Source organism: Chinchilla lanigera, unplaced genomic scaffold, assembly GCF_000276665.1.
Source record: "Chinchilla lanigera isolate Chin_1 unplaced genomic scaffold, ChiLan1.0 scaffold00013, whole genome shotgun sequence".
Classification (NCBI taxonomy): domain Eukaryota; kingdom Metazoa; phylum Chordata; class Mammalia; order Rodentia; family Chinchillidae; genus Chinchilla; species Chinchilla lanigera.
Window position 1 is genome coordinate 14528394 of NW_004955414.1, and position 12864 is coordinate 14541257.

The 12864-nt window shown below is 37.8% G+C and overlaps 1 protein-coding gene across 2 annotated transcripts in view; it reads left to right on the forward strand.

The window, feature by feature from the left end:
- Gdpd4 (glycerophosphodiester phosphodiesterase domain containing 4) overlaps positions 1 to 12864 on the forward strand; it is a 92770-nt gene that overhangs the window by 57074 nt on the left and 22832 nt on the right. For both annotated transcript variants that reach the window (XM_005379839.2, XM_005379840.2), the window contains one exon: positions 8821 to 8977. In XM_005379839.2, the coding sequence (XP_005379896.1) occupies positions 8821 to 8977 (157 nt within the window). The remainder of the gene's footprint in view (positions 1 to 8820; positions 8978 to 12864) is intronic.

The following is a 12864-nucleotide window of genomic DNA, read 5'->3' on the forward strand; positions in this document are numbered from 1 at the left end:
AATATGTAATACAACAAGCACTGTTAATTCCCTATCACTCTGTTTGTAACTCTGTACTGTCTGTACTGTTCCTTTGCTATTTTGTAAAATGTTGTCTGTCTGTTAATATTTTCCTCCTTTTGTTTAAAAAAAAAAAAGAACATGAAATGAGCATCAGTAATGTGAACATGAATAATGTAATATCAGGAGCTGCTAAGTAGTAAAATATAGTTCGCTACTAAAAAAGGTGAAAGATGAATACAAGAGTAGAAAAGTATTTACCATATGCACCAAAACCTAAAAAGCCCTAATTTGAGGAGAAGAGGTAACCATTGGATCTCAACACCAATAGATGGTGGAATTATGTAAAAAGAATTTTAAAGCAGCTGTCATAAAATGGCTTCAACAATATCTAGAGTATGTAAAGAACTTCTTCAACTCAGTAACAGAAAGACAACCCAAATGAAAAATGGTCAAAGGACGTGGATAGATATTTCTCTAAAAAAGGACATGCAAATAACCAATCATGAAAAGATATTCCACATCACTAATTACCCAAGAAATGAAACTCAAAGCCACAGTGAGATACCACTGTACCTCTACCAGTAACGCTATAATTTAAAAATGGAAAATAAAAGTGTAGATGAGGATGTGGAGAAATTGGAAACCTTATACTGTACACTGTTGCTAGTGATGTATAATTTTGCAACTACTTTGAAAAAGTTTGGTGCCTTCTCAAAAAGCTTAGCATGGAATTATCATATGAACTAGCAATTCTACTCCTTGACATATACTCAGAAGAATTGAAAACAGCCTGAAACAGATACTTTCATGCCAGTGTTTATTATAGCAATATCTACAATGGCTAAAAGATAGAAACAACCCAAGTATCCATCATAAAAGAGTAAACAAACTGTGACACATACACATATGTGCACTCAATAGTACATTATTTAATCATAAATGTGAATGAAATCTTCTACAACAAGAATGAACCTTGAAGACATTATATGAATGAAACAAAACAGACAAAAGGTAAATATTGTCTGATTTTCTTTATCCAGAGTAGGCAAATTCATGGAGAAAGAAAAATTAGAGAGTACCAGGTGCTAGAGGAGGGAGAAATAGGGAGTGCCTACTTAATAGGTAACAAAGGTACTATTCAGAGACATCCAGAGGGAGAAAAAAATCCTTAACCTAAATTTTATGGTTCATCAAACTACCCTGCAAATGATCATGCATCAAAATGTAAACTCATAAAACTTGAAAAAATAAAACACAGAGAAAATCTTCAGTAATTTAGGGCTAGGCAAGTGCTCTTAGACTTTATACCAAAGCCACAAGCCTATAAGAGGAGAAGTGATAAATGGGACCTCATCAAAATGAAAATCTTTTGCTCTGTGAAGTACTCTAGAGGAAAATGAAACAATAAGCATCAGACTGGGGGACAGTAGTTTATGCACCCCATATCTGACAAAGGACTTGTATCTAGAATATATAAGGAACTTTCAAAACTCAACAATAAAATAACCAAATGATTCAATTAGAAAATGAACAAAAACATGTAGAGAAATGTCACTAAACTTATATATAGATAGCAAATAAGCATGTGAAAAGATGTTCAGTTTCATTAACCAGTAGGAAAATGCAGATTAAGACTAACACTACTCATTGATCCAATGGCTGAATTAAAAAACAAAGAGACAAAAGATAAAATAAGAACCTCCAGTGATTACACCTCCATGGTCACACCAGTTGAAACAGCTAGTCATACACTAGTCACACACCAATTGGAATAGCCAGTCACACACCAGACTATCATCGCAAGAGCTGAGGAAGCCAGGTGAGAGACCACAGTGCCAGGTTTTAGTAAAATAATAAGAAATACACATTGCAAAAGACAGGAATGAAAGGGTTGCCCACATCATGCCTCCCCTAACTCTAAGCAGCATAGAGAGAGAAGTCTCCTGCTTGGGAGAATTAACTCCAGGTCCTAGATGTGAAATCCAGTGCCAGGTCCACCACGGAGAGACTTGATTCAGGGCAGACTACCGTAATCCCAACCCTGAGCTGCTAGATCAATGTTGGCCATATGGACAAGGACTGCCTCAACCAACCCTCCTCCAATCTTGATCAGGATAGAAGAAGCAAGAATACTCTCTGGAAAGCAGAACATGAATGTTAGTACAGGACTTTGTCTTGGAGCTCAGGGTGGGCCTGCTCTATTTTTGCCAGTGTCAGGTAGAAACCAAAGGCTCCTACAGCCAGCCCAGAGCTTATAGGTGGAACCTGTAGATCTGTCCCAACATAAAAAAAAAAATAAAAAAAAAAACAACTGCAAGCTGGACGGACAGTTCCAAGTTTTGGGCTGCATCATTTCCAGTCTGGGAGGGGCCTTGAGTGCTATGCAAGTCCCTAAAGCTTGAGAGTCAGGTATTTGAACTTTGGTAGCTAAGGGACTGTGTCAATCTCTCATCCCACAACACTGGGCTGCACAGCTATTTCCAAGCCAGTTCTTCCAGATGGAACCTGTAGATTTACCTTAGCACCAGATTGAGACTGGTTGGGTTGGATTTGTATTTTGATCTGCACCACCACCAGCTGCAGCAGGTCACTGGAGGCACTCCTGAAATTATGTAGATCCTTGTAGAAGACTCAGATACAACCTTGCTTGACATTACTATTGGGACACAAGTCTCTTTGTGGTGTCAGGGAAGATTTAGAGGCTCCCTCTGAAAGGACTAGCATGGGGATAACTGTGCTGCCTGAGAGTGATCACCAAGACTGTATAATAAGTTAAGAAGGACTAAACGAATACTACTCCAACCTGGGGCAGCATAAAGTGGAACAGTACTCCCGTTTTCTGGGAGTAAGAAAGGATAGTAAGCACAGGATTTTGCCTCAGAACTCAGTGCTAGGTTGGTGAAACCTAACACTGCATGCATAGATCCTAACAGCCCCCATCCCTCGGACTGCCTGCTGATGGAGGCTCTGAAACAGCCCAGGCAGCCGGCAGAAATACACAGCCCCATCTATCAGTTTTCTACTTAAGCCAGCATTACCCATTGCTGCAATCACGGTCCTAAGTCCAATTCAGCAGTGGGTACCCCCCCATTAGTGCGGATTCAGAATGTGACAGTGTTGTGTTGGTGGCCATCAGCATGGAATAGGAGCCTAAGGCTGGTTTGTCCATGGTGGTTTGTAGATGAGGCATTGGGACCTACCCCACCACTAGGTAGAAGCTTGTAGGGATAGACAACTCTTTCTAGATACTCCCCCAGTCCATACTGAAAGAAACACCAACTGAACTGGGCAAATCTGGGCATGGATTACCTTCTGGTGCTGAAACAGTGGCAACACACCGACAGCAGACTCATGACAAACATTAGAGTGTCTCTCAGTATTGAAATATCAGAAGTGACTATAGGGTCAGGTAAAATAAACAACTTGCCTAGAATTTCTCAGAAAACAGGCACAAAGCCAGAATCCAAAGGTCAAGACAAAAAAACTAATGTGTTACACACCAAATAACAAGAACTTTCAGGGAAGCATGACCTCACTTGATAGTCAAAATAAGGCACAGAAACTGAACATGTAATAACCTGCATGGGAGACATCTGTGACAGGGAATTTAAAACACTATTTTAAGGGACTCAGTGAACTTCAAAGGCATGCAGAGAAATGATTCAATACTCAGAAACTTAGAGAGATGAAAGCAATTTTTAAAAAATGAATACTTGAGTTGAAAAATATACTAAGTAAAATTATAAACATGATAGAAAGCAGCACAGATCAAATAGAAGAATTAGTGAGCTAGAAGGCAGCCTGTTTGAAAATACACAGTTTGAGAAAAAATAAGAGAAATGAAAAAAAGCTTACAGGAATTTTGGGACAGCATTAAAGGAGCAAATATTTGAGTTATGAGGATTTAAGAGGTATTTGAGAATGCCAAAGAGACAGTTAACAGAAAACTTCCCAAGCCTAGAGAAGGAAACAAATACCCAGGTACATGAAGGTCAAAGGTCACTAGGCAGATTTAGCTCAACAGAATGCACTCCAATATATACTATGATCATGCTCTCAAAGGTTAAAAGGTAAGGAGGAGGTCCTCAGGGAAGCAAAATAGGAGAGGCAAAACAAAATTTTCCCAGTTTCCCTGGCAGCTGACTTCTCAGCAGAAACCACATAGGATAGCAGAGAGTGGCATCACATTTTTAAAGTACTAAGTTCAAACAAACAACAAACAAAAAATAGCCCTGCCAAGCTACCTAGCTATTCTTAGAAATGATAAAGATACCCACAGACAAACAAAAGCTGATATGTGCCCTACAAGACCTGTCCTGTAAAAAATGCTAATGGAGTTCTTCACACTGAAAGAGATGTTAATGAATAAGAAGAAAACATCAGAAGGTATCAAACTCACAGGTAAGAGTAAATATTACTGGTATTAGAGAATTACTGGTATGTAAACCATTCATATGTTTAGAATGAAGACTAACCAAAAGTAATAACTTACATTAGTATGTGATGTAATAAAGAATATAGAAAGACATAAAATGGACATCAAAGTTTCAAAATGTGGGAAGGAATGAAATACAAATGTTGAGTTTATTAGTGTATTTTCTGTTTTTTTACTTCTTTTCTTTATGAGAATGTTATGTTGCTATCATTTTAAAATAGCTTAATATAATAAAAAAATATATTCATAAGCTTCATGGTGACCAAAAAGCAAAAATGTAGAATATGCAAGCCATAAATGATAAGCAAACAGCATTAAAAACACTATAGTAGAGTAAAACACTTAACCACAAAGGAAGATTTAAAAAGGAAGGAGCTACAATAAAAGTAGAAAACAAGCTACAAAATGACTGCAATATGACCTTACCTATCAATAATTATCTTCAATGTAAATGGATTAAATTGTTTGATTAAAAGGTATACTGTAATGTGACTGAATGGATTATAAAATACTACTCAACTATATGCTGGCTATAGGAAATTCACTGCACCTTTAAGGATCTGTATAGACTAAAAGTGAAGGGATGGACTAAGATATTTCATGCAAATAGAATTCAAAGAATGACTACATTTATATCAGATAAAATAGAGTTTAAATCAAAAATTAAAAAAAAATAGGGAGGAGGGGAAGGTGGTGCCTAGCCTGCCAGGTCTTCTGATATTTGGGTGAAAGCAATAACTCTCACATTCTGCATGCGTCTAAAGCCAGCACCATGTGAATGATGCCTAGGTCTGCTGCCAGCTGGAGTAGTAACCTGGCTTCCTTCATCTTGGCTGTAGGGATTGAGTGCGTGGATTGCTGAACACTCTGAACTCAATCCTGAGGAACAAATTCTCTAGGCCACCACTGTTCTGGAATATGGTGCGCTGGGGCTCTCTTCTCAAAGCAAAGTCTTTCACTTTTGCAACTCTGAGGCTGATAAGGCTGTAGTCATGCTGGTTCTTGTATGTCCTAAGGCCATCCTTTCTGTTGTCCCCTTCCTTCTCAGTGAATGAGATCTTCTCTGGTCTATCTTTGCAGTCTTCAACTTTACTTCCTTTCTGACCAAACTCAAAATATTTTAAATCACTTTTCTGGGTTCCTTTCTCTTGATTCTTAACATAAATCTGGCTAAAAGTCTCCAACATTAGCCATGTCATAGCCTCAACATTAGAGTGCCTTGCTGGGCATGGTGGCACATGCCTGTAATCCCAGCAATCAGGAGGTTGAGGCAGAAGGATCACTACAAGTCTGAGGCCAGCTTGGGCTACATACTGAGTTCAAGGCCAGCCTGATGTGCATAGTAAGACCCTGTCTCAAAAAGACCAAAAAAAAAATTAGACTGTCTCCAAATTTTTTCTGCCAGATTAGTCTACAACCCTTAATCCATCTCAGGCAAAGTCTCTGGACACGAGCAAACTGCAGACAATCTTTCTGCCAAGGCATAACACACATTGCCTGGAGTACAACATCTAATGCATTCCTTCTTCCCAGCAGAAACCTCTTGAGCCTGGTCTTTACTAGTAGCATTTCTATCAGCATTCTGGCCTTCTGAGCCCTGATCAGACTCTCCCATCAAGTACAGCTTAAGGCATTCCAGGACTGCTTGTTCAGATGGCATCTCTGAACCTTTCCAAACTCTTCCCACAAGCTAGTTCTAAAGACTCCTATACCACATGGCCAGGTAATGTCACAGCAATGACCCCACTCTTGGTACCAAATTCTCTCTTAGTTACTTTTCTCCTTGCTGAGACAAATATCTAACACCCAAAGTTAAAGGAAGGAAGATTTATTTACCTCACAGTTTGTAGATCTTTTAGTTCATTGTTGGCTGGTTCCAAGACAGGGTGGCAAGGCAGAGTGGCTCTGAAAAGCACGCAGGCAGAAGACAGCAAGCAGTAAGTGACCAGGAACAACTCTCTCTCTGTCCCTTTTATCTTATTCAGGTTACCCACCCTGAGGACAACTAGCACTCACACCTTTAATCCTAGCATCACATCCTTAATCCCAGAATCACACACTTTAGATCCAGCCACCTCCAAAAAGCCCCACCTATGGCTGCATGAGGCTTTGGGGGATATCTAGATATAAGCCTTAACAGTTAATCAAAATTGCCTAACCCTACACCTTCTGACTTTGCACAGAAACAGGGGACAGATTGGTATCACATTCTTGATTTTATTAGTTTTTCTTGTACTTATTTGTGTGTTTAGTTTTGTGTTAATTTTATCACAAGTACTATACAGTCTAGTAAAGAGATAAGAATTAGGTAGCTTTGTCTTGACACATTCTTCCATTTTGAAGCCTGCCAACCATGTACTGACTCCTCCAAAACCATGAGCTAAATTAAACTGCTTATCGTCTATGTTGTGGATATTGGGTATTGTGTTCCAGTGATGAGAAAGCTGAATAACACACCATATATGCAAAAGGAAAGTAATATATATGATTACCTGAAACTTTCATTTGAACATATTTTTAAGAAACATTTAAAAAGCTGATGGTATGTTTATTCCTAGGAAGCAAATGCTTAGTGTAAATAAGTTGTAATGCATCTGAGAGAAAGCCTATAGGAGACCCTGGTAAGATTCCATGCAAGACTTTATCTCCATTCCTCTAGTAAAAGTCCTAGCATGGAAGTCCAGCCAGTCATATACCTCCCTGGAGAACACTGAATTGAATTTGAATTTTCTGGGGCTTGTTTCTGCAAGCCTCAGACCCTGAAGCAATGTTGTCCTTCTTGCATGGACTAAAAGGAGAACTCTTACTAACAGTCACTGGGAATCCATACAAACTAAGTTTGAGTACTACTCATTCCCTCCACTAACTCAGTCTTTTTTTTTTAACTTTTAAAATAAATAAATTTAAATGTTACACCTAACAAGTATAATTTCTCTAAGTATTTACCCATCCTTCAACATCTATGACAAACAAAATGTGAAAAATTCAATGAAGATGTGCCAAGCTATATTATAGCCTGAAATAAAAGGGAAAATTGGTAATATTAATCCTGTATATATTTAAATTTATAAATGTATCATTGAATTTTACATTGACCTTTATTTTTATTTTTTATTTTTTATTTTTTTTTAATTTTTTTGGTTTTTCTCTGGTACCGGGAACCGAACTCTCGACCTTGCCAGTCAGGCACTTTTGCCGCTGAGCTAAATCCCCAGCCCCGACCTTTATTTTTAAAAAGTACATTAAAAGAACATTTGTCTTGATTATTGACTTTTCTCAGGACCCCTTCAATTTTATACTTCGGGTGAATGAATACTATTTTGTTATTTTTTTCTCTTTTCCTTTGGAGACATTTTTCAGACTTTGATCACAGTGTTGGCTTGTTAGCTATACCTTTCTTTTTGCAGTGATCGTGCTAGAATTTATAATACCATCTTTAACTTATCTCTTCCTTTGGTACTATACACTTTTTTTTTGTTTTATTTGTTGGTGCCAGGAATTGAACTGATGACCTTGTGCTTGCCAGGCAGGCACTATGCCACTGAGCTGCATCCTTGGCCCAATACTATACACTTTTAAGTAAGATATAAATTGCTTAGCAGTATACTATCATCTAACCTTTCCCGTCGTTTAACCTGGTGCTATCACGAAGTTCACCATACACTGTTACTTATTTTTGATTTAAGTAAGCAATTTTATTTTTAAAAGACTAAAAATATTTTAAAACTTTTTAACATTTACTTATAAATTTTCAGTTTTAACATTCATAGTTTTTTTGAATAATTACATCCAAGTTTCCACTTGATGTCATTTCTCTTTATGCCTAATAATTTCTTTTAATTTTTCTTACAGTGAGGGAGTAGGTACTTTAATGAGAAAAGAAAAGAGAGTTATATAAAATCATAGACTATCCAAAGCAAAGTGTAGATGGCAGAACCAGGAACTTGTCTAGTGATACTGTCTGATGTGGAGGGTCTAGGATTAGAAATACTCAGGGCAGACACCTACCTGGGAAAGGGGTCAGAACAACATGAGGAAGATTGTATGGATGCTTGCTTAGTGTAGTCCTCTGGACCTCAGGCCCTGCCTTGTCCCCACCTCATTCACCTTATTCTTAGGCCAGTATTCTACCTGCTGCTTTCCTCATGCCGGTGAGAGCTATGAACAGAAAAGTGACTCTTTTACCATCAGCAATATGACTATTAAAGATTGATCTCTGGGACAGAAAACTAGCCATATCAAAGTCCCTTGGTGAGATATGAGAGAGAGTAAAGAACCCTAGTATGACCAATGATCTTAAAGGGCTTTCTGGGGATTCTGCCTGCCAAGGTAACCAAGTTCAGCTTATCCACCCCTCCCCTCTTTTCTCCTTCTGCCTGCAGTGTCGATCAAGTGCCTTTTCTCATGCATGACTATGACTTGAGAAGAACAACCAATATCAGAGAAGTCATGCCAGAGGCTGCCTTTAACCACCCTTCCTCCTTCACTTGGCATAACTTGTCAAATCTGAATGCTGGCGAATGGTTCGTACGTCCAGCGGTAAGACACATTCCCTGGTTTCACAAGTTTGTCCGAATCCCTGTTCTATATGGGTTCATGTGCTGCTCCTTGAGGTAAAGGCCAGAGGTGAAGATACACAAATGTGCACTGCATTTCTTCCAAGTTTTGTAACAGGACCCTAGCGTTGGCAGTAGGGCTTTTCTGGTAATGCAATCCGTGATTGCTGCTTTCTGTATTCACCAGAAAGTCTGAATATAAACTTGTAAGCTTATTCTTGTTATGTAATTCCTCTTTACCTAAGCATTTGGCAACCTTTGACATATGTCTACCATGTAGGTATCATTTTTCTGGGCATTTTAAACTCACACTCTTACAGCTGAGGCAGATTAGGAAACATACATATTCAGCAAATATTTATTGGGTACCTGCTGAGTATTAGACAACTGGAATATAATGGTGAATCCTCCATCCCTAATAGAATTCAAATTAGCATAAAAACAATTACAACATTGTGGTAAGTGTCAAATTAGACTTAATTTCAAGTCGCTTCAAGAGCACAGAAGAAAAATGTCTAACTCAGTCTGAGACATAGGATGAGAAATTCTGGAAGAATATTAGCTAATCATGGGTGCAGTAAAATACAAATCATGTGCTATGTACAGTGTAATTTTGAGATAAGAGTGAATGGTTCCTCTTGAGGAATTTAGATAATACTTCATGAGTATTATTAACACCATTTGTGTTACGGGGAGAGTGTTCTTAAGGGGAGCCATGGGCAGTGATGGTTATGTTTCAGAGCTATGTTATGCTAGAACAGGTGAGTGTGAGAGTGTGTGTGTGTGTGTGTGTGTGTGTGTGTGTAAAGGAAATGGAAAGACAGAGAAGGAAAGAAAGAAGAAGGAAGCAGGGAGACAAAACCCACTCAAAATTGAAGTGAGGAACCAACCTGCATGTAGTCAGTGAAACTAAAACTGAAATTAAATTAGATACAAACTTAGTGACAGTAAAACCGTAAACTTGGAAGCTATCTTTTCTTCCACAAAAAAGCATCTTCATTGGACAAAAATAATTTGTTTTGATCAGTTTTCTTCAAGTTCACATCTAACCTTACATGGTCTGAGCCCTAATCAGAAGTACAAAGTAATTCACACAAAGGTATCTATCTTAGTTACTATCTTAGTTACTTTTCTTGTTGCTGAGATAAAATATCTGACACCCAAAGTTAAAGGGGTAAAGAATTATTTAGCTCACAGTTTGTAGAGGATTCAGTCCATACTCAGCTGGCTCTAAAAGAAGACGACACATGGCAGAGGGAAACAGTTCATGGCCACGGAAGCTAACAAAAGCAACAAGGGAGAGAAGATAAGCCTCTTTTTGTCCCTTATATTGTATTCAGCCTACCAGGACTAAGGTGGTGCCAATCCAGTCAGTGGGCTGATCCAGCAATCACCCACCCTTATCCCAGCATTAGAGTATGAATCAATCACACAGGCTAGATGCTGCCTCTGAAAAAGTCCTCTGACCACATGAGGCTTTGGGGGGACATCTAGACACAAACCATAACAGGTACTAGTCAGAGGTAAAGAGCAGTTCAAACAAGTGTATGTTTCCCTGAGAGTGAGATAACCCATAGATGGGCTTAAGAATGCTCTGCTATGATATTATAATGTCAAGTTGTGAACTTTTTACTCTATTTCTAAGCCTTGAATAACAGTCCCATTTTGTGGTCATAACTTCTATTACTGAGAGGCTGGTCTAATATTGATTTTGTGTTATTTGGCTTTAATTTATGTAGGTGCAATAAAAAGCACTAGCTAACACACATGGTTCCTTGTGTAATCAGCAAATTTAGAGATCAGATTATGTTAAACAACTGTTAAGACTATTATGTTCTAGAGATTATATAGCGAATCTAGTTTTGTTTTTAATAGTACTTACTATTTCAGAGATCTTTTTTTTATAACTACTTACAAAATTTTTAAAAAAAACCTCACCTTTACTGAATTTCACCAGAATACCTGCAAATCTTGGCAAATTCTCCTCCTTTTCATGATAGCCTGTGACCTTCTTTATTACTTGCAATGTTGGAACAATGTACAACAGATATCAGGCAATTTGCCTAGGAAAGCTTATCAGCATGTTCCCAAATAGCAGTTATATCTTTGTCTTTACTGAGGACAAGGGATATACTTGAGTAAGTGGAATATATTATCAAATACAGTCCTCCAGACATGGCTTTGATGGTTCAATTTGACAAGTTACAACCTACTGAAAAGGAGGACAGATTTCTATGAAATCTGTGGAGATAACTACATTGCCACGAAAAGTAGAGAAGCAATAAAAGTATGTTCCTGAATTCCATAGGCTGAGTCAAACAAGGTGCAACTATAACATAGGAGTTAGAGAAGTATTTCTTTTCAAAGTCTTGTTTACCTGAGGCAGGAGGATTACCACAAGTTTAAGGCCAGCCTAGGCTGCACAATAAGTTCAAGGCCAGCTTGAACTCAGTAGCAAGATCCTGTCTCAAAAAAACAAAAGAAAAAATGAAGAAAGAAAGAGAGAGAGAAAGAATGAGAAAGAGAAAGTCTTTTTCACATGTCCACCAGAAAGTAGAACATTAAAACAATACCAACAAAATGCAAAATGAATAGTCATGATTAGATTGCTCTTTATCCACACCTGCAGTCGGTTACAGTGAATACCTTGCTATATGTGGGGTTATCAGTCTGCTTTCACAAAGCTATCTGGTCCAGGTCTGAAATGCAAGGTGGGAAGTCCTGACTCAGTCTCCTAATACAGAGGGAATGGGTGTTTGCTTGACAGAGCACCATCAGCTCACACTACCAGACCTGTTTTCATGAGTTTATTCTTTGCAATATCAATATATATGTGGCACAGTATTTTCAACCAGGATTTTGAGTTTGTTTTTCTTCCATTTTGTGGTCTGTATCTTAATGAAGAGACCTAGAGACAAGAATGTGAATAAACCAGGAACCACTTGATGTTATTAAACTGAATTAGTTTGGTTAATTTATTATAGTAAGCAACAGTACCAGAAAGGAGAAGAACTGGGGTTGGGAGTATAGCTCAGTGGCACAAGTGCCTGCCCGACAAGTGCAAGGTCCTGAGTTCAATCCCTGGTACAAAAAACAAAAAAAAGGAAGAAGAATAAAATACTCTAATGATAGGTATAATACATAATTATTTTAAAAGACTTTGGTCTGTTTCCTTTGAATGCAAAAACATTGCAGGCAGTGAGAATATTAGCAGATCTGGTACTTCCAGTCCACCCCTTAAAACCAAAACATCTACAACTCTGAAACATACATATCATATTATATGCATAAAATTAACTTGGAATATAGAGCTTTCTTTTTTATAGTTTACAGCTTCGCCACACTAACCCCTAAAAAACTGTATGTGATATTAAAAATTCACAGGATGTTCATGAAGGATATGATTCATAGTTTTCTTCTCTGATAACATAATCTAGATTAGCTATTACAGTAATGCTGGTCTCATAAGATGAGTTGGAAGTGTTTTGTCCCCTTCTGTTTCCTAGAAGAGATTGTGTAGAATTGGTATCATTTTTTTTCATATGTTTGGTAGAATTTAACAAGCACAACCTGGGTCTAGGGTTTTCTCTGCAGATTTTTACTAATGATTTCTTTGTAGACTTTTACTTATGAGTTCAGTTTCATTAATAGATATGGGACATTCACTTCAGTGATTGTTGATTATATCATTTAAGGAATTGCTCTATATCATCTGACATGTCTAATTTGTGGTTATAGAGTGTTTATATTTCTTTTTTTCCTGGTACTTGGAGTTAAACCCAGGGAACACTCTCACAGACCTACATCCCTAGCCTGTCTTTCTTTCTTTCTTTCTTTCTTTCTCTTTCTTTCTTTCTTTCTTTCTTTCTT